This window comes from Rhipicephalus sanguineus, chromosome 4, assembly GCF_013339695.2.
Source record: "Rhipicephalus sanguineus isolate Rsan-2018 chromosome 4, BIME_Rsan_1.4, whole genome shotgun sequence".
Taxonomy (NCBI): domain Eukaryota; kingdom Metazoa; phylum Arthropoda; class Arachnida; order Ixodida; family Ixodidae; genus Rhipicephalus; species Rhipicephalus sanguineus.
The window spans coordinates 195630365-195654848 of NC_051179.1; the positions used below are offsets into that span (position 1 = coordinate 195630365).

The 24484-nt window shown below is 48.4% G+C and overlaps 1 protein-coding gene across 1 annotated transcript; it reads right to left on the reverse strand.

The window, feature by feature from the left end:
* Positions 1 to 21956: 21956 nt before the first annotated feature.
* LOC119391956 (uncharacterized protein K02A2.6-like) lies at positions 21957 to 22412 on the reverse strand. Its single transcript, XM_037659597.1, has one exon. The coding sequence runs from the start codon at positions 22410 to 22412 to the stop codon at positions 21957 to 21959; it is 456 nt and encodes a 151-aa protein (XP_037515525.1).
* Positions 22413 to 24484: the final 2072 nt, after the last annotated feature.

Consider the following 24484-nt stretch of genomic DNA (forward strand, 5'->3'; position numbering starts at 1 on the left):
CGGGAACATCCTCCTTAAAAGCTGATGTCAAATCAGACAAGCTAAGGAGTCGCGGCTCTTCACTAGGCAACAACTGGCAATTACCATACTTGGGTGGCTTTACCAGACTGTAGATCGATAACATGCTGTATAATTGCAAAAAGGTCGGCAAGCAGGGATGTTCATTTTGGCACCCGGCTTGGCGTATGACACCAAAAAATTTTTCCAAAACATCTTGGTTAAACTTTGCAGTTAACACATATTTTAAGTCACATTCCTTTAACAAGCAGTTTGACAGCTGAATTGTCGACAGAATAGTCACTCGCAAGCCCTCAGCTGTGGTTTGTGACAAAAAATTTTCAGGGTGAATTCGTCCTGCCTTGACTTCTTCCTCCCAATCATTAAGCCACTGTAAAGAGGACTCGAGCACTTCAAAATCCTTCCCGCCTAATCTTAGACCTTCCTTAGGGTGTCTGCGATTCATGGCATCAAAAATGTCGTTAAGTCGCACAGTGAAGTCCACTGTGCCTTTGACATTTTCAAGGCCTGGAGTACCTTTGTTAGAATAGAACTCTAAACCTTTCGCAACACTTACACTGAACAGTTGTGCTGCAAGTTTCACTCGCATTTTTTCCGTATTTGTTGGGTTTAAATGGGAAAAGGAAAGCTTCGGACAAACTCTGAGGCTGCCCTCATTCTTAGTGTCTACCACATAGAGCTTGTCATAATGCGACCAAAACACGCGGGTGCCATTCACACAAAAAACTTTTTCCTTCAAGAGACGGTTACGCACACACTTGATAAGGTGTGGTGCATCAGAGAAAACAAAAACTCGTCGATCCTCGCATGCAGGACTCGTGAAGCTATTCTGTGTACCATGAAGCGCTCCGGTCACACCAAACTGCTTCCACATTGACCGGTTTGTTGCAGCACCATCACAAACGATTGCATCTACATATGCACCAGCATCCTCAAGCAGAAGAATAGCTTTCACGATGAGCTGAGCCAACACGGTGCCTTTTGTAGGACCATGACTTGCGAAGACCGCAACAGGCTGGGAATAATTTTCTCCAAAGGAGCGAAATGTAAAAACAAGTCCATGATCTGCCAATTGCTGCGACGCTTCCACTTCACCTCCAAAGTCTGAATGGCCTGTGTAAGACATATTTGTCGCATTCACTCTCATCTCCTTGCGGACATGGATCTCGTCGAAGATAAGAATACCATGCTTCTGGAAAGTGTCCTTGGTTGCTAACTTTTTCTTGAAGGTGGCGAAAAACCGGGAGTCGAATCCACACTTCACACGAACCATCGAGAGATACTTTGTTATGGTTGAGTCACACGGCAGCGGCAGGATGTTGTTGTTCCCCAGAAAAGAGTATCCGGACGGGCTGCGGATGTGCAGTAGGAGGCAGAGTAGGAGCCATTGCTCAGTATAGCGCCTGTTCTTCTTATCGGTGCACTTAGCAGCTGCTATGCACTCTTTAATAGCTGTTGCTTGTGCTTCGGGAATGTCCAACTCACGCAGCTTATCACACAGTGCTTCATCAGATATAACTGCTAACTTTTCCCGTGCAGTTTTCAATTGGGAGCTCAGCGACTGAACTCTTTTCGTCAGACGAACAACTGATCTCTTCAGAGCGTACTGGGCCTTTCTAAAAGCAACAACATTGCTCCTTCGAGCAGTCGCCATGTGGAAATACCGAGGGGCCTTTTTCTCTGCGACCTTACGCTGCATGCGTTTTTGATGCACGCGAAGTGTCGTTGGAAGGCGCTTGCAATAAGCACATGCACTTTCTGCTTCATTGAGAATTAATGTGCACTGTTCATGACGCCATCGGCCTGTGACATCAATAAAACCACTTGTTGGCTGCACATTTTGGTATGCGTCTGCACTTGGCCCGCCGACACACAAGCGAATTTCGCTCACTCGCCTGACAAGCACTTCAATATCTTTGCTGCTACTGACATTGCAAGGGAGTTGGAGGTATTCGAGGGGTGCACGCTTGCCCAACAGAGCCACAGTTACGTTCAGTTGTTCGTCAAGACTCACCACTCTTTTCATGATGACGCGGCTGGGAGCAGCACCATAGTAGCTGTAGTTCGCGCAAGTTGCGGAGCCATCTGGTTGGGTAGCTGCTTCACTAATCATGAAAACTTCACAAAACGTGATGGTTCTCAATCCGTCAACGTCAACCTTATGGCAAGCCCACGCTGTCGTCGGGAGGGTCACACTATTGGCAATGTCAAAAACGTCCTCGATGAAACTTGTGGGTGACACCGTGACTGGCATTGTGTCGAATACTGTGGCATCAGATCCCACGCAGCTTCTTTCATTCAACTCGCTCATCACGTCGCACGCCTGCGAGGCCTCCGTTGGCGGAAGTTCTTCGAAGCTCGTTGCATTTTCCAGTCTCACACTGCGCCGTTTGATGGCAGGAGCATGCGAACGGTCCGCAGGCGCCTTTCTTTTTTTCTCTGTCTTCGTCAAGTGAGCAGGACAGTCGGGAAACTTCGTCGGCACGGCGTCATTAGCCAGAGCTGCCCTTCGTGGTGTGCTCACAAGAACGTGCCCTTTGTACACTGCTTCCCACGTCTTCGTTATGTACCTCGGCTCGAAGTGCTTCTCGCACACGTAATCAGTCGATTGCAGCACGCGGTCCTTGCGCGGAATAGCATGGCGCCAAACCTTCAAGCGTTCCGCATCTCGGGGTGCAGCAAAAATCGACACTTTTTCAGTGCATGTCTTGTACCCAGAGTTGCAACGCGGCACAAAACACTTTTTGCCCATTTCGCGGCTTTCTCACTCGAATAGCATGACCTGCCATCGCATAAAAAGAATTAAACGAGAAAGCAACGTGGCGACCGGTGGCGACAACTGCTTTGTCACCGTGGCAAAAACTGCTTTGTCACCACGGCAAAAACTGCTTTGTCACCGTGGCGAAAACTGCTTTGTCACCGTGGCTTTGCCTAAGGCGGCGCAGAGGCCGGCGCGCGTCGCTGTGAGCCCCGTGACTGCTCCTGCCATCTCGCGGCGTGACGGCGCGGAGGAACCGAAGTTCGACATAGCGAGTGCATGGCGGGTGTGCTGCGTCGTTCCACCTGTACTTCTAACACCGTGCTCTGTATCACCTGTGGCACATACCCGCATAACATTAACTCTGGTTTACGGGTATGTGCCACACGTGACTGAGAGAAAGGGTTTAATGACGTACGAGACAGGTATTTTGCGTTATTCATGTAATGACCAGTGAATCGTGTTCGTCATACTCTGATCCCCTGCTATGCCAATTTTGGTATATTAGAAGTTATGGAAACGACCAGAAGAGCGCCCCGACGTAGACGGCTAGATAGATAGATAGATAGATAGATAGATAGATAGATAGATAGATAGATAGATAGATAGATAGATAGATAGATAGATAGATAGATAGATAGATAGATAGATAGATAGATAGATAGATAGATAGATAGATAGATAGATAGATAGATAGATAGATAGATAGATAGATAGATAGATAGATAGATAGATAGATAGATAGATAGATAGATAGATAGATAGATAGATAGATAGATAGATAGATAGATAGATAGATAGATAGATAGATAGATAGATAGATAGATAGATAGATAGATAGATAGATAGATAGATAGATAGATAGATAGATAGATAGATAGATAGATAGATAGATAGATAGATAGATAGATAGATAGATAGATAGATAGATAGATAGATAGATAGATAGATAGATAGATAGATAGATAGATAGATAGATAGATAGATAGAAACGGCCAAAGTGCCTGAGGTTCGCTAAGAAATGCTTCGCATTTAAAAACATACCGCTCCGGAGAGCTGCTGAAGAAGCTCTTCAATGTGTGGAAGAGGAAATCCGTCTATGATGATCGCCTTGTTCGGTTCCCGTAAGTCGACGCACAGTCGAAGAGATCCGTCTTCTTTCTTCACGAAGACTAGCGGCGATACCCAGTCGGAAGCCGAGACAGGCTCGATGATTGAAGGCGGGACAGTTCCGCAGAGACTTGCTCACGGAGAAGAAGAGGAACGCGGCGAAGCTTGGCACGCACGGGGCACACACCTGGTCGACGCGTCACATTATGCACAAAACCGCGCACACAACCCAATTCACGGGTGAACAGGTGGCGGAATTCAGAAGGCGCGTTGGCCGGAAGATCATCTTGGACGTCGACTTGAGCACACGTCATAGACGCACCGAGGATATTGATGGACAAGGCCTTGATGGCATCACGTCCCAGAAGCGAGCTACCAGTAGCAGTAACATGAAAAGTAATGAAAGCAGTGCGACTGCAATACGAGACCTGAGCAGTAAAATAACCCAAATTATCTATTATTTCCTTAGAATATGTTTGTAGAACGACGTGTGAAGGCGAAAGCCGAATGTTGGCAAAATGACTATAAAAGTCAGCGGCACTGATTAAAGAGACTGAGGCACCAGTGTCCACGAGAAATGACAAGGGCACATTGCCCACTGAAGCTACGATGCTAGGCTCGGACGTTGTGTGGAGGCCATGCACATTTAAAACAGTGACCGTATTGGTCTGAGCAGTGCTCGAAGGAGCAGACGAAGAACCTGGTTCAGGAAGATTTGCGGGACGGCAATTGCATACGGACTGAAAATGTCCGATTTTTCCGCACGCAAGACAAGTGCGGTTTATCGCAGGACACTGCGCAAATTCTTGTTATGCGCTAGAAATCAGGGGGACGACACGGGAACACAGACGTGCGCGACACGTTCCCGTGTCGTCCCCCTGTTCCATTTCTAGCGCAGAACAAGAACGATGCAGTACCAACTAGCCCCCATTGAATCCTTGTTGCACTGCGCAAAATTGGCTAAATGCCGAGCCGATCCGCAACGAAAACAGTGTGCGGTTGTACTATGTGAAGGAAAATGCGGACGTGAGCCCAAAGCTCGATGCTGATCCGGAAAGAATGAATTCGGCGACATGGCGTCGCCATGTTGACGGCTTCCTCGACCCCGCGATGCGGAGGGGCCGCCATGTTGACCGCCACGAAAGGACTGTGCAGGCGGGCGGCCATGTTGACGCGTCCCGTGAAAGAGAGAGCCGCCGCCATGGGCCCCCGCAGCGGAAAGCTGCTGCACTGAATGAGCTCATCCTCTCGCGCAATCGAGAGGGCTTCGGATAATGAAATCGAGGAGCCTTTCTGAAGAAGCCGGCAGCGAAAGATTTGCGAGGCTACCCCGGTGAAAAGTTAATGGCGGATCATATCGCTCTCGAGCGCGCCGAATCCGCACGACGCGGCGAGGGATCTCAAGCTTGTAATGAAATCGGCGACTGGTTCGCCCGGCAATTGTCGCCGTTCTTGAAATTTTACGCGTGCGAGATAGTCGCACGAGGCATCTTTGAAATGCTCGTCGAGCAGAGCGACGGCGTTCTGAAACACATCCAACGCCGGCGTCGACGCAGACGCGTTGGCGGCGGTCAGAGTATAGGCCTAGTGTGCTGCAGCTTTGGATGGATGGATGCTATGAGCGTTCCCTTTATAACGGGGCGGTGACATGTCTGCCACCATGCTCGAAGAAAAAAGAAAAACTTCCTTGTTTCATGCTGGCCTGATACCTTATCTACATTGATTAAATCTGTTATTATACCAAAAAGTTATAAATTCACTGTCTATCTCTCTGCCTCTTAAGGCAGAATGACCTTATTTTTTCCCCCATTATTTATTTTTCTACTTTATCTCTACTTTTCTGCCACCAATACTCTAACCGTCTCTTACTTATTTCTATCGCGGACGTGTTCAGCTTTCCATTGTTGTCCCTAAAACCCAAGGCTTCATGTAGACTCGTGCCCACACGTATACCTGGGTGAATATCGCCACATTGAATCAGTACATGTTCCATCGTTTCCTTAGTTCCCCAGCAGCATGTACATTGTTCTTCTTCGTTACTGAATCTCGCTTTTAACTACGCGTTCTAAGGCAGCCCGACTTTGCTTCAAACAGAAAAGCGCTTCCCCTTGAATTATCATAAAACCTTTCCCTCCTTATTTCGTTTTTTCCCTTTCGGTAGTTACTCAGAGCCGGCTTCTTTTCCATCGCTGTCATCCAATAAGTCCTCTCCTCCTCTCTGACCTTCCGCTTAATGCTCCTTGTTGCCATATCGCCCGCACTGCTAGCCGTATATTTACTGGTGAGCCTCCTAGTTCTTTTCCTCCACTGCATGTCAACGCTTTTTCTATACAAATACCTGAAAACCTTCTCTGCCCATTTACTCTTCTTCATTTTCTTCAGCCTCTCTTCGAATCTCATTTTGCTCTGAGCTTCCCTCACTTCAAAGCCTGTCCATCCCATATCACCCTTTACAGCCTCATTTGTCGTCTTCCCGTGAGCGCCCAACGCGAGGCGGCCCACCGTCCTTTGATTTACATCCATTCCTGATTGCACCTCTGACTTCATGCACACCACTGAGTTCCCAAATGTAAGCCCCGGGACCATCACACCCTTCCACAGCCCTCGAAGCACCTCGTACCTATTGTATCCCCATAAAGCTCTGTGCTTCATAATTGCAGCATTCCTCTTTCCCTTTGCTACCGATGCTTTCTCTTGTACCTCCATATATCTATCCCCCTCATTTACCCATACTCCGAGGTACTTGTACTCGCTTACCCTCGGTATTTTTTGGCCCTGTATTATGACCGCATGGTCTTCGTGATCATTGAATACCATCAATCCACATTTTGCTGCACTAAATCCTAGTCCTAGAGTCTCACATTCCCTTCCGCATATATCTGCCAGTCGCTGTAGATCATCTTGACTGTCCGCAAATAAGACAATATCATCAGCATAAAATAGACCTGGAAGCTTCTGCTCAACCATCGTGCCGACCTGTTTGTGCGACAAATTAAATCCAATGTTGCTACCTTCTAGCGCTTTTTCCATCCTCACCATGTACAGCATGAATAACAGCGGGGACAAAGGACATCCCTGTCTCAGCCCCTTGCTAATTTCAACGCTGTCCTTGCTACTTATTCCTTCACATTCTATACAAACTGTATTTTCTCGGTATATTTCCCTCAAAAGCTGTATACAGTCGTCCCCTATGCCCACTTCTTTCTATATATCCCACAAAATTTCCTGATTAACGTTGTCATACGCCCCGGTGATATCTAGATAAGCTACGTATAAGGGCCTGTTTTCTATTTTCGATATTTCTATACACTGGGTAAGAACGAACAGATTATCGTCTAACCGCCTGTCGATTCGAAATCCATTCTGAAGTTCTCCCAAAATATCATTTTGTTCTACCCACGCTTCTATTTTTAATTTTACTGCCTGCATCGCCAACCTGTATAGCACCGATGTAATGGTTAGCGGTCTACATGAATGTTATCCTTTTCTCCCCTGCCTTTATAGATTAAATTCTTTCTACTTTTTCGCCAACTGTCTGGTATTTCCCTCTCCTGTAAGCACTTTTCTACGGCTTTCAGCAGTGCTTCTTTAGTGTTATGTCCGAGTTCGTTAATGAGGCTGACGGGAACCCCATCTAAGCCCGGAGTAGTGCGCTTAGGAATTTTTCCTTTGGCCTTCTTCCAATTGAAATTCTCTAGTACTACATCTTCGTCGGTTGCACTCCTTTGCGTACTTTTACTCACCGGCGGAATCCCCTGGGCGATCTTTTTAGCTTTGAGCCGAACAGGCAGCGCCACCGGACGGCCGCGGCGGAAAACTTGGGATTGTCGTTTGTTGCTCCCGTGCCCGCAGTCACGGTAGAAACGCATGGCTCCTCGCCGAAAGGACGTAAAAACGTCGCAGAACTCCGGTAATTTTCCGTACTTCTGCGTGCATGGCTGGCACAACAGCTGTAGGAACACCGTTCGGAAGCAACTAGCTCTGAAAATCTGCGGGTGACCTCAGAAGTCGGACGAAAATGAAAGACAACTCTACCGCAGCTGTGCGGGGCTGCGTAAGCAACGCCTCGAATTCCGTCCATAAGTGCCCCCACTCTCGTGCGTTTTTTTTTTTTCGCCTTTTATTATTTATTTTAAATGTATACCCAAGCTTACAAGGTCACAAAGAAATAGGAAGATAGCAGGCTGACAACGGCCACCTAGAGGGGCAATGTGCCTGTCTGCGTCTTGTTCTCTCACGCGTGATTTCTTGCCGGCCAGAGCGGCGAGCAGGGGTAGCCGGTGCGGAATCAGACACAAATTTGCCGCGTCCTCTTCGTTGGGAACGAAAACAATTCGGTATGGCTCAGCACACGTAGAGCACTGAAAAATCAAAAGCTCACCTCCACTCGTACGTCGTAGTCCACGGTTTTCGACTGCACTCTGCATTTCTCAATAATGTCTGAAGATTCCATCGCGCACATCAATTCTTCTTTCAGACCACACACTGATCACTCGCGTGCAACTTCGTACCAAGCGACCAAGAACTCCTTTTGAAACACACGTTATTGCAATTTCAATCCTACGGAAACCGCAGAACAACACACAATCGTCGCTTCTTGTCCTATACGTTCACGCGCGGGCTGGCGGCCATGGATGGCGATGCGCTTTCCTAGCAGACGACAACCAGTGACGAACTGATGGGCGCTTGCAGTCTCACTGTCTGTAAAGCGTGTGCGCGCACTCGCCTGTGTGTGTGTGCGTGCGTTGTGAGCGTGTTTGTGTGTGTGTGTGAGAGATGGGGGGTGGGGGGTGGTCTACTGTTCCCCGCGTGGTGTCCAAGGGACGGAAAAGAACTTGTTTCCGGCGCAAGCAGCTGTGTTCTGTCGGCTTTTTTTTTTTTTTTTGGTAGGGCTCGCAGTTCGGTTTTCAGCGAACAGAAGGACTGAGAGGGGTCTCTCTTTCTCGAATGGCTTGAGGCCAAAAGGGGACGAAGTTTTGTTGAATGCTTACGTTAACAAGAGTCGCTGAATGCTGGTTTTTCGGCTGTAGTTTGAGAGGTTTTTCAGACAGGAAGAAAAACATAAATAAACATAAGTTAGCACAGCGTATTTACACACGCAGACAGAAAAAAAAAAGAACTACGGTGGCCGTTCTTGGAGAACAGCGGCCGCCGCAACCGTAGCCGCCGCCTTGAAACATGCAGACAGGCCCGTAGGCGACAATCCTAACAGTGCGCCGCTAGCCCGATAGAGGGCGAGAGCAGTAGCGCCACCATACCAGCTCACGAGGTCTATAGAAGAGTTTTAAACCGGCGTGGCCTAATGCGTTTGGAGGAGGGCTTTGCGACGCTCGGGCTTGGCGGCGTCCTCCCCGGCAGCGTCGGCGTAGGCCTGAAAAATTAATTTCCAATCAGACCACGGGATTGGAGGGTCCCTGGGCGTGGAAAGAAACAAAGGCGGGGGAATGGGTGACGCCATCGTGAAGAAAGAAACTGAACGGTGAAAGCCGGAAAAAAGAAAGAAACTGACGCCAGTAGACACTGTTCAAGAAAGAAAAGGCAGCGGCGACTTAGCAGGAAGGAAGGAGAAACGAGGCGACGTCGCAGCCACGATGCTGAGAACAAAGGCGAGCGGTTAGGCTTAGCAGGACAGGTTCGTTGCACAAGTGAAAAAGTAGAATTCGCAGAAAAAAATGTGCTTCTTACATGTCCTCGTCGCCATTGCTGTGTCGTAGGCTGGTGGTCCCGGCGAAGAAGACCGGCGGTGACGAACGCGGCCGGCGGGGACGCTACCAGCCCCGAACACGCGGTTTGGCGCGAAGCGCCGAAGAAGAACGAAGCGCCCACATTCAAGAAGTACTCAACACACACTGACTTTATTTACACGTACGCCGGTTGAATATCGATACCAGAGCGGCGCCCCCTGGCATCCTTACATGGCATTCCACAGGTGCCTTCATGCACCTGTGCACCTTCACATTACACCACAGGTGCCTTCATGCAAATTAAGATGCAGGCGTGCAGTAGTTTGATAATTCACCAAATAAAGTGTTCCATGTCAGTCGCGCTGCGTGAGATTTTTCTGCATACCGATCGTAACGCAATTCCTTAACATGCGAGCTCGCATCAAGCAAAAAGTGGTACCGCTCGCTTGCGTGGAAGCGCTCGTGGGGCGTCTCCACTGCAACATAGTGTGGTGGAAAACCAGTGTGCATAGAAACCGCGGCCAGCGGTGCGCTGTAGTGAGCCCCAAGTAACGCCTGTTGTAGAACGCCGTTTTAACAGCCAATCGCCAAAAAAGGCATGCAAAACTTTCCAACGGATTGATTCACACCCATTTAAGATTTCGAGTGTGCTCAGCGCGGCCACCTTTTGTCGCTCGATTGGGTGCCATGACGAATCTGGAGCGCCGCTGCCGCGTGAGTTTCACCCTGCTCACAAAGTACGGAAGTGCGGCTTGCACTCAAAATCGTTTCTCTAAATCATAAACTTAATGGGTACATCTCAGTGTACTTCTAGGACCCTCTTCGGGAACTCTGAGTGAGAGCGGCTGATCCAAGGCGTAACAGCGGTGGTGCGTTGAAGGGAATTACGTTCGACGGCTGTCACTCGCAGGAACCGTAGTTTCTATGCCCGCCTTGTCACCAATGCTTCATCGCCATACACGTGTTGTTGCAGTGAGGCCTGCGTGGTGACAATATTGCCGCGACATATTGGCCGCATTCAAATAGCGCGCCGTCAACATGCATACCCGACACTGCGCGCCGTATCGTAGTGCCGCGCAGCGACCATCGTGGCACGAGCACCTGGCCGGACCCGGCTCGCATGCGCCACGCGCTCGTGTGCCTCTCGATGGAAAAAGAAGAGGAGAACATCTGAACGACATCTTTGGTGTTCGACTGACTCGCAGTTTTACGATCGCAGTGCCTTTGAGTTGTGGGCACAAGTTCGCCCTTAATAAATACGTTTGTTTTATTAGCCTTTGTGCTTCAGCATCGCCACATTTCTGGTGGAGGTGCGGGGTATGAATCGAAGCCCCACGAGCGCAAGACAGCGTAGCCCCGACGACCAGCGAGTCGATCCCGTAGAAGTGACTCCTGTACACCAGAGGGCCAGCCGCCGTCTTCGAGGCGACTCACCTGAGTTCAGTCCTCTTCACTTCACGCCAAGGGGAATTCAGACAACGGACGCCGCCACCATGACTAGCCAGGTAACACCGGCACAAGTGGTCATCAATCAACCTCACCAGCCTCCAGTGTTCCATGGGGACTCGTTCGAAGACGTGGAGGATTGGTTGGACCTGTTCGAGAGAGTGGCGAGCCTGAATGGATGGGACGAGAGAGAGAAGCTCCGTCGCGTGTACTTTGCTTTGGAGGACTTTGCAAAGACGTGGTTTGAGAACCATGAAACCTCTTTGTCTACCTGGGAGGAATTTCGACGACAAGTGCTGGCTACTTAGGCCAGCACAGATCGCAAAGAAAAGGCGGAGGCTTCTCTTCAAACCAGGAACCAGCTCACGAATGAAAGTGTGGCGATGTACATCGAGGACATGGTCCGCCTGTTCAAGCGTGCCGATGCCAACATGGCCGAAGATAAGAAGGTGCGCCATCTTATGCGTGGCGTGAAGCAGGAGCTATTCGCTGTTCTCGTCCGAAACCCACCGAGAACAGTTGCCGAGTTTCATTCCGAAGTGACAGCCATCGAAAAAACGCTGGAACAGCGGGCTCGGCAATACAACCGGGACATAAACTGTTCACCTGCCAATGTCTTCTCTGGAGGCGTACGGAATGACATGGAAACCCTGCGAGAGCTAATCCGATCAGTAATCAGGGAAGAACTCAGCAAGTTCCAAGCACCTCAGACCACAACTGCACTGTCTGTCGTCGACGTAGTGCGAGACGAACTGAGGCAGCTCATGCGGGAGCCGGAGCGTGAGCCACAGTCAACTCGACGCATCCCAACGTACTCCGAGGTACTGAGGCAACCCGTGGTGCACAACAATGCAGCAGTTGCGATGGCGGCGCCTTGCCCGCCGACAGCGCGCAGTGCGCCACATCCGCCGGAACCAACGGCTAGCTACCAGCCTCCAGCGCGTAGCGTAGCTCGCTATGTGGAGCCCCTGAAAAGTGACATCTGGCGTGACCACGATCGCAGGCCTTTGTGTTTCCATTGCGGAGAAGCGGGTCACCTGTATAGGTTCTGCCCTTACCGACAGGCTGGATTACGGGGCTTTCCATTGTACGCACCATGCCCTCGAAATGGTGAACGACCAACAGAGATTGAAGAATACTTATCCACACGCCAGAGCCCACTCGCTCCACGCCAGAATCAGCCAAGGTCACCGTCGCCCATGCGCTACCGATCGCCCAGACCACGTGCGTCTACAAGACTGCCTGGACGTCGTTCTCCAAGCCCACACCCGGAAAACTGAAGCAAGCGACCTTTGGAGGTGAGGCCGCTGAAAACCACAGTTACGAAGATCCTCCATCATGGGTTAAGGGTGACGACGCTATATTTCCCGTAAATAGGTGCAGCAGCGAAAAGATTACTTCAGATTTGCGGTTGAAGATAGACGGATGCGAGCTGAATGCTTTAGTCGACACCGGCGCTGATTATTCCGTAATAATCCACCAAATGGCGAAGAAACTGAAAAAAGTTGTAACGAAATGGAGCGGATCGCAGATACGCACGGCAGGTGGACACATTATTGCGCCCCTTGGTAGATGCACTGCAAGGCTCGAAATAAGAGGCTTTACTTACGTTGCCGACTTCATTGTACTGCCCGAATGTTCAAGGGAACTCATATTAGGGATGGATTTTCTGCAAGCTAACGGTGCCATAATTAACCTGCGTAGGCCCAGTGTATCATTCTCGACCGAACAAGCTATGCCTGTGGAGGAATCGGAGGAGCGGCGCCTTACTGCTCTGCGCGTCGTTGCGAATGACGTAACTGTGCCGCCACGCTGCAGTATAATGGTGCTTGTGGAGAATGAGGCATTTTATGACCGTGAAGGTATAGCAGATGGAAACGTAGGGCTGTTTTTGAACAAAGGAATTTGCGTGGCTCGAGGTCTTGTTCAATTAACCAATGGCCGTGCAGATGTCCTACTGACGAATTTCGGGAATGAATTTCAACACATCGCCCAAGGTACGGCTATCGCCTATTTCCATGAGTTCTGTATGGCGACCGAACTATGCAGCTTAACGACAACGTCAACCACTGGACGAGGGGCCTGCAACGTCGACACATCAGTAACCATCAACCAGAACCTCCCCGAAAGTCAAAAGAAACAGATATATGCCCTGGTAAAGGAATTCTCTGACTGCTTCTCCACTACCTCGAAGGTCCGGCGCACGTCTATTGCAAAGCACAGAATTATAACAGAAGACGCCACGAGACCTATATGCCAGCACCCATATCGAGTGTCGCAAAAGGAAAGAGAAATTATCAAGAAGCAAGTGGACGAGATGCTGTCAGATGACGTCATCCAGCCTTCCAACAGTCCATGGGCGTCCCCCGTAGTGCTTGTTAAGAAGAAAGATAACACGCTTCGATTCTGTGTCGACTACCGGAAACTGAACAGTGTAACTAAACGAGATGTATACCCTCTGCCACGTATCGATGATACGCTAGATCGGCTGCGATGTGCAAAGTTTTTCTCCTCCTTGGATCTCAAGAGTGGATATTGGCAAATAGAGGTGGACGAGCGGGACCGTGAAAAGACAGCATTCGTAACACCAGATGGCCTCTACGAATTTAAAGCGCTTCCATTCGGCCTGTGTTCCGCACCAGCGACGTTCCAGCGAATGATGGACACTGTCCTCGCGGGATTGAAATGGCAGTCATGCCTAGTGTATTTGGATGATGTGGTCGTATTCTCCGCAACATTTGACCAACATCTAGAGCGACTGCGCACAGTACTGGAAGCCATCCGCTCAGCAGACTTGACAATTAAACCGGAAAAATGCCACTTCGGCTTTGAAGAGCTGCGATTCCTTGGGCATGTCATTAGTTCTGAAGGTGTTCGCCCAGATCCCGAAAAGACAACTGCTGTTGCGATGTTCCCGACACCCTGAGACAAAAAGTCAGTGCGTCGCTTTTTGGGTTTATGTGCATACTATAGGCGGTTTGTGGAAAACTTTTCAAACATTGCGGAACCCCTTGCAAAACTAACAAGAGACGACGTGCCCTTCATATGGGAAAGCGAACAACAGGACGCCTTTGACGAATTAAGAGAACGCCTGCAAGCTTCGCCAATCCTTGCCCATTTTGATGAGACAGCCGACACTGACGTTCATACCGATGCCAGTAATATCGGCCTCGGCGCTATACTAGTCCAGTGGCAAAATGGTCAAGAGAAAGTGTTAGCCTATGCTAGCCGCAAACTGTCGAAAGCTGAGGCTAACTACTCTGCAACCGAAAAAGAGTGTCTCGCAGTCATTTGGGCAATAAGCAAGTTTCGACCATACCTTTATGGTAGACCGTTCAGGGCAGTCAGTGACCACCATTCGCTATGCTGGTTGGCAAATCTCAAGGATCCGTCAGGGCTACTAGCAAGATGGAGCCTTAGGCTGCAGGAGTATGACATTACTGTAATATACAAATCCGGGAGAAAACACAGCGATGCCGACTGCCTGTCACGCGCACCAGTCGATCCAAGTGTGTCTGAAGAAGATGACTTCCCGTTCCTAGGCGTTGTCGACGCATCGGAAATCGCTCAACAACAACTTGATGACCCGGATTTGCTGCCGCTTGTACAACGCCTGCAGGGTCTCGACGTTCAAGTCCCGCGCATATTCTCGAGAGGACTCCCTTCGTTCTGTCTTCGAGGAAGATTCCTTTACAAGCGGAACTTCGAGCCCAACGGCGAAAAGTTTTTACTAATCGTACCAAAAGCTATGCAAGAAGAAATTCTGCACGCATGCCACGAAGAACCGACATCTGGACATTGGGTGTGAGCCGTACATTCGCCAGGATTCGTCTGAAGTACTACTGGCCTAAGTTGCTCGCATCAGTGCAGCGCTACGTCAAAACCTGTCGGCGAATGTCAAAGACGCAAAACTCCATCCGTAAAACCTGCAGGTCTTCTCCAGCCAATAGACCCTCCGGACGCCCCATTCCAACAAGTCGGCATGGACCTCCTAGGACCTTTCCCGACATCTTCTACAGGCAAGAAGTGGATAGTGGTAGCCACAGACTATCTGACCCGTTATGCTGAGACTGACTCTCTGTACAGCGCAAGAGCAGTCGAAGTCGCCAAGTTCTTTGTCAACAGCATAGTCCTCAGACATGGTGCGCCCATCGTCGTTATCACGGATCGTGGAACGGCCTTTACTGCAGACCTAATGCAGTGCCTGATGCGAATGACACATACCGGTCATAGAAGAACCACGGCGTACCACCCCCAATCAAATGGCTTAACGGAACGCCTGAACAGAACTCTGACCGACATGCTTTCAATGTATGTCGATGTTGAACATAAACTGTGGGATGAAATATTGCCTTACATAACCTTTGCATATAGTACAGCCGTTCAAGAAACAACTCGAGTTGCGCCACTCGAACTTGTATTCGGCCGAAGAGTAACCACTCCATTGGATGCCATGTTGCCACTAGGTGACGAAAGCAGCTATCCACCTGACCTAGACGATTTCTTGCAAAGAGCTGAGGAAGCACGACAGATGGCAAGATACAGAATACGCCACCAACAGCGCGTTGATTCCAGTCGGTACAACCAGCGACGTACTGAAGCGGTTTATGAGCCCGGTGACAAAGTGTGGATATGGACCCCAGTGCGCCGCCGTGGACTCTCTGAAAAGCTTCTTTGCCGACACTTCGGCTCTTACGAAGTACTCCGTCGTATAAGCCACGTTACTTACGAAGTCAAATCTGCTGGACACGAGACCTCAAGACGCCGCAATCCCACAGAGGTGGTACACGTAGTCCGCATGAAGCCTTACTATGACAGATCATCGAAAAACGAGTGAGAGTTCGCACGACTCCTTTCCCTGTCTGACGCATCGGGTCGATGCGTTGAGGAAGGGGATATTGCCGCGACATATTGGCCGCATTCAAATAGCGCGCCGTCAACATGCATACCCGACACTGCGCGCCGTATCGTAGTGCCGCGCAGCGACCATCGTGGTACGAGCACCTGGCCGGACCCGGCTCGCATGCGCCACGCGCTCGTGTGCCTCTCGATGGAAAAAGAAGAGGAGAACATCTGAACGACATCTTTGGTGTTCGACTGACTCGCAGTTTTACGACCGCAGTGCCTTTGAGTTGTGGGCACAAGTTCGCCCTTAATAAATACGTTTGTTTTATTAGCCTTTGTGCTTCAGCATCGCTACAATATTTTGTGTGAACAGTATGCGAATATTCGAAAATTTCGAATAACGAATCGAATAATATTCTGTTCGATTTAACTGCGTTATAGTAATTATTATGTAAATGTGAAGAAAGTACTTTAACAATTACTACAATAAAGTTACAACAGAATTAGGTGAAATATTCGTTCGTAGCGGTCCTTGAAAACCCTGGAATTTTAAAATACCATGTTCAAGGCCTTGAAATGCTTAAATAATTTTTAGGTCCTTAAATGTCCTTGAATTTCGTCAACACACTTTTGTTCAGCCAGTTCTTAGCAGTTGCTTTTGGAGCACGCCGGCGTGAATATTCAGCCGCATATTACAGATGTCGAATTCACTTGGAAATTAATTTAAAATTTGGAAATATTTGAAACGAACGATGCATATTGTAAAAAAATCAGCGCAAACAAGACGGAACACAAGAATACAATGACACAGTACGAGCGCTCGTACTGTGTCCTTTATTCTTGTGTTCCGTCTTGTTTGCGCTGATTTTTTTACAATATGCATCAATTCAACTCGCCCACCTCTCTGCCTTACTGCGAACGATGTATTCTGCCGCATGTAATCCGCCTAAAAGATAGTTTCACTGCTGCACAGGGCTGCTGCGCCGCGAAACCATCTTGTGAGGGAAAATCTGAGAAGCCACACTACGGCGTTTCGGTCATTTCTTTCGTTAATAACAGAATTTTGAAACTTAAGCTGTACTGCTATATGCGGTAATTGCCGCTGAAATGACACAAAGGGATTAGAACATCTTGAGGGGCTAGTCGGTGCATTCTAGTAAACGACTGCAAATTGCTCAAAATTAGGAAAGGACAACGCACATCTTTTGCGCCCCATGTGTTTGTGTGTGTTTTTTCGTGTTGACCTTTTTCTAATTTCGCGCAGTTCGCAAACCGTTTACTAGACACAAGTAATTGGAAGTGCTGCCTGTGTTGTTATGTTTTGGTTCTTTCCTGTGTCTTTTGGTCATATTAGCAGCAGCAATTGTATCATTTACGTTGAGAAAATGTCTGAGGCTGGGTTGATATCCCTCCGTCTAGCTGGAGCCAACAAGACCCATCTCTTATCGATTTCTGTAGCTAAAACGCAATAAGATGCTTACAGCACCATCTAAAGCTAATTCCTGCATTCGTTGTGAGAAACATGGTATGGATGGTGACATATTAAATGTTGGAATAACAAAAGTATGGCGTCGATCTGTCTCCATTGCACACAAACACTATCGGCTTACAAGGAGCATTAAGAAAAGTTGTTGATCAGACAGTGTTGCCAAACAAAAGCTGCATCGATGATATCAAGACAAAGAGAAGGAGTTTGGAATTAAGGAGTGCCGATTTAGCACCTTGTGCTGACAACCATGCTGAGCTGGCAAAAGCCACAAGCGACATCACCTTCATTGTCACGTGAAACAGCTCACAAAGGAAAACACTCTGGAGCTTGTAGAAACGGATGGCAAGTTGGAGCAAATGCGGAGTGTGCGTGTGTGCAAAGAATGAGCAAAGAAAGGAACTCTTCACTTAGCTGTTGATTGCGAAAAACGTGCCTCGTTTGCCTTGTGCGCAGTGAAAGATGTTCTTCCATGGTGTTGTCTACGATCTCGGCATATCTTGTTTACCCCTTCAAAATTTTTTCATAGGGGCAGTCCTTAAAAACATGATTACGAGTGCAAATCAGCACATCCGACAGGAGGGGACAGAAGAGAGGACACAGAGCGCTCAACTTCCAACAGTTTATTTCTTTTGAATATCTTCGCTTTTATACAGTTACACACTGTTACACCAGCCATGCACGGAACACAATGATGTTACAATTCATCATGTGGACAAATCTAAATACATCTTTTCCCTATCAGTGAGAGCGACAGACGGGGTACTGACACAATCATGCTTTAAAGAAAAGTCTTACCTGCCTCCATGATTTCTCGTGTGATGCGATCTCTGCATTTGGCGACAATGCTACAATCTGAATATCTTGGTCTACACCCACACGTGCTACAGTGAGCGGGCAGCCACCCTTGCTTTGACCGATCAACATTCTACAGATGCTCTTTCAACCTTTCATTTAAACAACGACCCGTCTGACCAACGTAATATTTTTCACATGACAACGGCAGCTGATAAACTATGTTACAAATACAATCTCTAAATTTATTTGCGTGGTTTGTAGTACAGGCCCGATTGGGTCTGGACGCTGGGACAGACATTTTGCACAAACTGCTCAATTTTTTGTGGGGCCGAAAAAAGCACTTTCTCATCCACTCACTGCGCTACTTTTTCAGGTTGGTGTGCTATCTTACCAACTCGGCCATTCCTACAGTCTTCCTTAAAAACCCTTGAATTTTTCTTCATGTTTGCTATCACCCTGACTCACGTTCCCTATACCTTCCTTGGCTTCATTATCTGGTGGTTTTCAGTAAGGCTGTGTCAAACAAAGAAGCGAGCCCTTAAATGTCCGTACTTTCGCTTATTACGGATCGTATCTCCGAACTTAACTATTGTGGAGATTGGTTTGCACAAGGCTTATCGTAACTACGAGCGCGACCGGACGCTCCCCTCCACATTCCTCGCTGCCTCGTCTAACCGACAGTGCTCTCTGTCTTGCAGATCTGGATCCCAGTGCAGAGATGCCCGAAGAAGTGGCTGAGATGTACAAAGCCAAGAAAAATACATCACTCGATGAGGACAGCGACGAAGAGGTCGTTGAGCAAGTTACAGCGACCTGAGTTTCGTGGGCTGGCAGTTTGGTCCGGCTGGAGGCACGGAACTGCACCTGTGAGACTTGCTAGGGAGCAGCACATTGGGGCAGGCGAACACACGGTGGACAGTCGTCCCAGTGCCCTTCTTGCGCTTCTACTTCCTGACAAATCCGACCACGAGCCAAACTAAATGCTGTATAGCGTAGCTCACTTTGAGCATGAAGGAAAGAAGCAAGAAGGTTCGTGCTCAAACTGAGCTGCGCTGTAGCAGTACGACATTATCATTTGCACAATCTGCAGTGCTTGTCTTTTAGCCCAAACTAAAGTACCGCTAAAAATATCAGGCGCGCAATGGCTTGCCTTTTCACAAAACAAAGTTTTCGCTTTGTAACTTGTGTATACTTGATAGACGCTATTGCGTTAGATAAAATTGTGGTGTGGTTTGGTTTGCCTAGTGTGTTCATCTGCATCTTCTTCTGTATGAACGTGTGGTACGCATTCAGTAAAACGTCAACTATTGTCCTCATCCATGTGGGACGGAGAAACCTCTTTACTGAGGAAAAAATTGCCGCAGTGCGAATGTGAGTGAGCAAACATTGTCCCTAAGATCCGGTCCCTGCATTTTTATGGCGAAGCCGTCTCTGCGCACTCTGCGCGGATGTCCGGGCTTTGCAAAATCAGGTCGCGTGACCAGGATGAAAGGAGGTCACGTGCTCGACCACAGAGAGGATGTGTATTTGATGGAGAGAGTGAATAAAGTAACAAAATAGGTTTCCTCGCAGAGGCGTGCTTTGAACCCGGGCTCTCACGGTCCGAAGACGAGTGTCGTAACCGCTGGGCAACCACGCTTTACAACATGCATTTATGGGCAGCACGGCAAGCTCGGCGTTAACACATTTGGTTGAACGTGCAGCGTGACACAGACGAGGGACGAAGAATGGGACGCCACGAGTGCTGGCTCACAAGTAAAGGTTTATCAGGTGCACAATTGAAACGGTAACATAGTGCGTGCTGCATACACAAGACAGCGGTGGAGACCGGGTTTCACGAGTTCTCTCAACTTGTATGCAGTGCGATAGAAGTCTGGCTGACACACGAAGCAGAATCCATGTGCATGTGATATGCCTCGACGATCTCGGCTTGATTGACTTCCGTTTGTGAACAACGCCGTAGTTGTGTGTGTGTGTGTGTGTGTGTGTGTGTGTGTGTGTGTGTGTGTGTGTGTGTGTGTGTGTGGTGTGTGTGTGTGTGTGTGTGTGTGTGTGTGTGTGTGTGTGTGTGTGTGGTGTGTGTGTGTGTGTGTGTTAACAGGAGTTCGCATTGACAGCGTGTGCACTGTGCAGCCGAGTTTAAGCTAGTGTGAATTTTTGACAGCAGCGTGGCGCCCTCTGAGGCGAACATTCATGCGACGACCAGTGTGGCCGTAACATACACTTTGCAGAATGATAGCGGTATTACGTAACCCTGCCAAGTCTCCCGGATTACCTGGGAGACTCCCGGATTTTGAACGTTCTCCCGGTTGTACGGGTCATAGGAAAATCTCCTGGAAATCCAGTTTTGCCCCGCGCGTCCAGTGCTTTGTCTGGCCACATGAGCAAAGTTGTCTGGCCACGTAGTAGAAAGGATTCTTCGTCTTCTTTTCTTTTTTTTAACGATGGTAGAAAGGTTCAACTCAGTTTCATTGCGCATGAAGTGGCTGTGCACTTGTGACGCAGTGCTGCCAACGCAAACGTGTCATAGCGCTGCAGCCGCGTCTTGCTGTGATACGTACATAAAAATACATAAAAAAAGGTGCGCTCTGTTTTCGCTAGGAGAGAGCGCTCGCAAGAATTATGGCGCCAACACAAGCTCGTGATGCAGGTGGCTGTTGTTTGATGTCGTGACGCGAGGTGGGACGTTTTCGCATACAGATGCGCTACACGTAATTTAAAATTGATCCTAAATGTGTTATAGGTTATATCAGCCGTTAATATTTCGTAGATGATGCGTCTGTGTACACACAAATCTATCCCACAAGTTATCTCGCCTTCAAAATGTTGTGCTAAAGCCCAGCACTTAAAAGGGTAGCCGTTACCGATATCTGTCGAGACAGCGCGTTCGCCAGCGCTCGCGACCGTCTCCGTCTCAACGGCGCCCCTTATGGTCCCTTGCCCGACGAAATAACTGGTAAGCAAGCGATGACAGCCTCGCATGTGGAGCGATGTGATCGCATGTGCCCTTCGCGCGACAGTGACGGCCGGGTAGTTTCATCTCTGCTTCAACCGCGTTCGTCCCTAGCGCTAGCGCGCTTTTACTCGCACGTGAAACAGACGATGCGTAAGCGATGTTACGGTTGGACTCTTTACAGGTCAACGGCGACCGCAAAATCCCGCTGACAGTGTCCATATAATTTCTATCGCAGTCCCCCCCCCCCCCCCCCCCCCGCGGTCGACATATTTTATAACCTGCCCCCCTCCCCCCCCCCCCCCCCCCCCCCGGTTGAGTAAATCTCCCGGATTCCGTTTCTCCAAACTTGGCAGGTATACGTAGGCTAGCTGTATATTGAGCCTGCGGCGAACTTCCGCGTCGTGCTTGACCCGACACTAGGTGGTTGGCGCCCCTGCTCGGGTTTGTCAGTTTGCTCAACCTACTTAACTGGTGCCTCGCTGAAAATGTAACTTGTACTTAATAACTTTATGGGGTCGTGACGCCGAGGAAGGCAGCAGTCGAAAACTGAACCGCGGCAAGGCGCGCAGGCATTTTATACATGCGGCATCGAACATTCGAGCCTTATCGCTGGTAGACCGCCTCGGTCTGTTTGAAAGAAGCTACTTGGTTGAAAGAGACCACCTCGGTCAGTCTCAACCCCGTAGCTTCTTGGCCTTTGCCCCGGGTGCAGGACCGTAGCTTGCACTTGGTCAGGGCGCATGCACACGCGCTGACCCGTTTGGAGAGGTGGCAGGTCCTCGAGCTCCGTGATGGCTATTGTAGTCGTCGGTCTGCTTACACTTGTAGGCTACATCCTTGGCGACGACATCTTTCCTAGGCGGCCAGTAGGGGACGTAGCTGGGAGTTTTGCTTCGGGACTCTGGTTCTCAGATGACGTCCCATCAACAGTTGGGCTGGACTGAAGCCGTCGACTCCCGGAGTTTCCCGATAACTGAGCAGAGCGAGGTGAGGGTCTTTGGACTTGCGGAACAGGTCCTTGACGGTCCGTACCATCGTCTCTACCTCTCCGTTTGACTGGGCGTAGTGTGGGCTACTGGTCGCACGGTTGAAGCCATAAGACGCTGCAAATGCCGCAAACTCTTGCGACGAGAACGGTGGGCCGTTGTCCGACCTGACGTCTTGTGGGATTCCGTGGCGTGCGAAGATGCTTTTGAGAGCATCGATGACTGCCCGAGCTGTAGTGCTTCTCAGGGTCACCATCTCGGGGAACCTCGAGTAGTAGTCCACCACCAGGAGGAACGTCTGGCCATTGAGACGGAACAAGTCCATTCGGAGAAATTCCCAGGGACGTCCAGGTAGAGCTGTGGAGACTATCAATCAATCAATGAATCAATCAAAGACTTTATTTTCACAAAACAAGAACATTCACGGTGAAAAAGGCGGCGGGAAAAAAAGCGTCCAATGACAGCTTGACAAAGCCCCAGCCACCCATCGGCGGTGAAACGACAGGGTACAGCACTTCGATAAAGTGAAAAAAAATACATATTAAACAGGTGGCTCACCAATTTACACATTGATACCGTAGTGCATTCACTACGGGCGCACGTACAACTAGTTTTACATGGTCAAATATAGTAATTATGCTGATTATACACTTGCTAAAAATAAATAAAGAAGAAAAGGAGAAGAAGGACAAAAGAGAAAATAAAGAGAGAAAACGCCAACGTGCACACAACAAGGGAAAAATGCAAAGGAAATATTACTATGCCACTTCAAGTACGTTAAAAATGTGCAATGCGCAGTTATGTACAGATTATGCATGCGAATAGCTATAACATATATCTACATATATATATATATATATATATATATACTATATATATATAATATATATAATATATATATATATATACATATAGAATAACGAAGGAAAACACAACTTGCGAAATACGTGTATACTCCAATATTGGAAAAGGCAAGTTTGAATTGTTTACGTGAACAGACCTCTAATTTCTTTTTTTGTGTGAAATAAAACATGGTTCTTGCGTTTCGAAATAGTTTAATGTTCTGGGACGATGTCCTGGATCTGTTGCGTTCCATAGTGTGTGCGTGAGAACGGAACGTGCCAAGGCGGTTGATATCGGACATGATAGGAAATTACGTTTTGTTTAGGGTTCGCGAGTTTAATAAATGTGTCCGATTTCCCGAGTGCTGCCTTTTTGTAGCAAGCACAGCAATTTGTAAGTATATAGATCTGATATTTTCACGATTTGGTGCTGTTGTAAAGAGGGGCGGTATGTTCTAGAAAGGGAGCATTTGAAATAAGTCGAACCATTTCTTTTGTAACACGCCTAGTTTTGACATATTAAGAGCTGTAGTTTTACCCCATACCAGGAAGCAGTACATAGGAGGGAATTAAAAGCGCGTCGTAAAGTAATCTCTTTATTGTAGCTGGCAGTATGTGTCGATGACGGCTAATTAGTCCTACACACTTAGCCAATTTCAACGTAAACCGCGTTTACCTGGTCATTCCACGATATGTGCTCGTGAAGATGATGCCAAGTATTTTAACGCATTTTTCAATGCGAACAGTGAACGGACCTAGGACAAGCTCCTTAGGTACTACAGCCAGCACGATACATAACACACTTAGTTTTGGGCTTCATTCAATACACGGCTGTTTGCCTTGCACCACTCATTCAGCTTCGAGCAGAACGCACTTGCTTCAGCTTGAATGCTACATAATTCCTGGCCTTTAAAAATACGGTGCAATCGTCGGCATAAATGATGAAGTGACACGTGGTGTTTAATATTATTATATCATTAATGTAAAAGAGGAAAAGTATTGGCCCTAAAATGCTGCCTTGTGGTACTCCACAAGAGATACGCCGCAGACGTGATCTGCGGAGTGCCTATTGGGTAAATTGAAGTCTTTCATCTAGGTAGGAGCGAAGAAGTTGTGATGCAACTCCCCGAAAACCATAGCATTCCATTTTCGTAAGAGAATAGCATGATGACACGATCGAAGGCTTTGCTAAAATCGAGATATAGACCCTACTGTGAATGTTTTGTTTCTATGTTTTCTCAATATGAGCTCCTTTTTGAAGCAAGAGTGCGTCCCTCTGAGGAACGATTTTTTCTAATCCGAATTGATAGGTAGTTAAGTGGTTCAATCTTCTACTAAAGCTCTGGATGCGGGTATTAATGTTCTCAAGGCCTTTCGAAAAACTGGCAATATTGAGACTAGACGGTGTTGGAGAAGCTATTTTGTCGCCTCCTTTATGAATACTGTGACTCTAGCAATTCGCATGCTACTTGGAACAACGCCACATGAGATTGCTTTGTTAAATATGTGTGCGATGACAGGAGCAATCAAATCTAGTACGTACTAACGGGTTTGA

Bases quoted from the DNA above. Each gene is read 5' to 3' on its own strand.
- LOC119391956 (XM_037659597.1), bottom strand. From the start codon at position 22,412: ATGGACTTGTTCCGTCTCAATGGCCAGACGTTCCTCCTGGTGGTGGAC.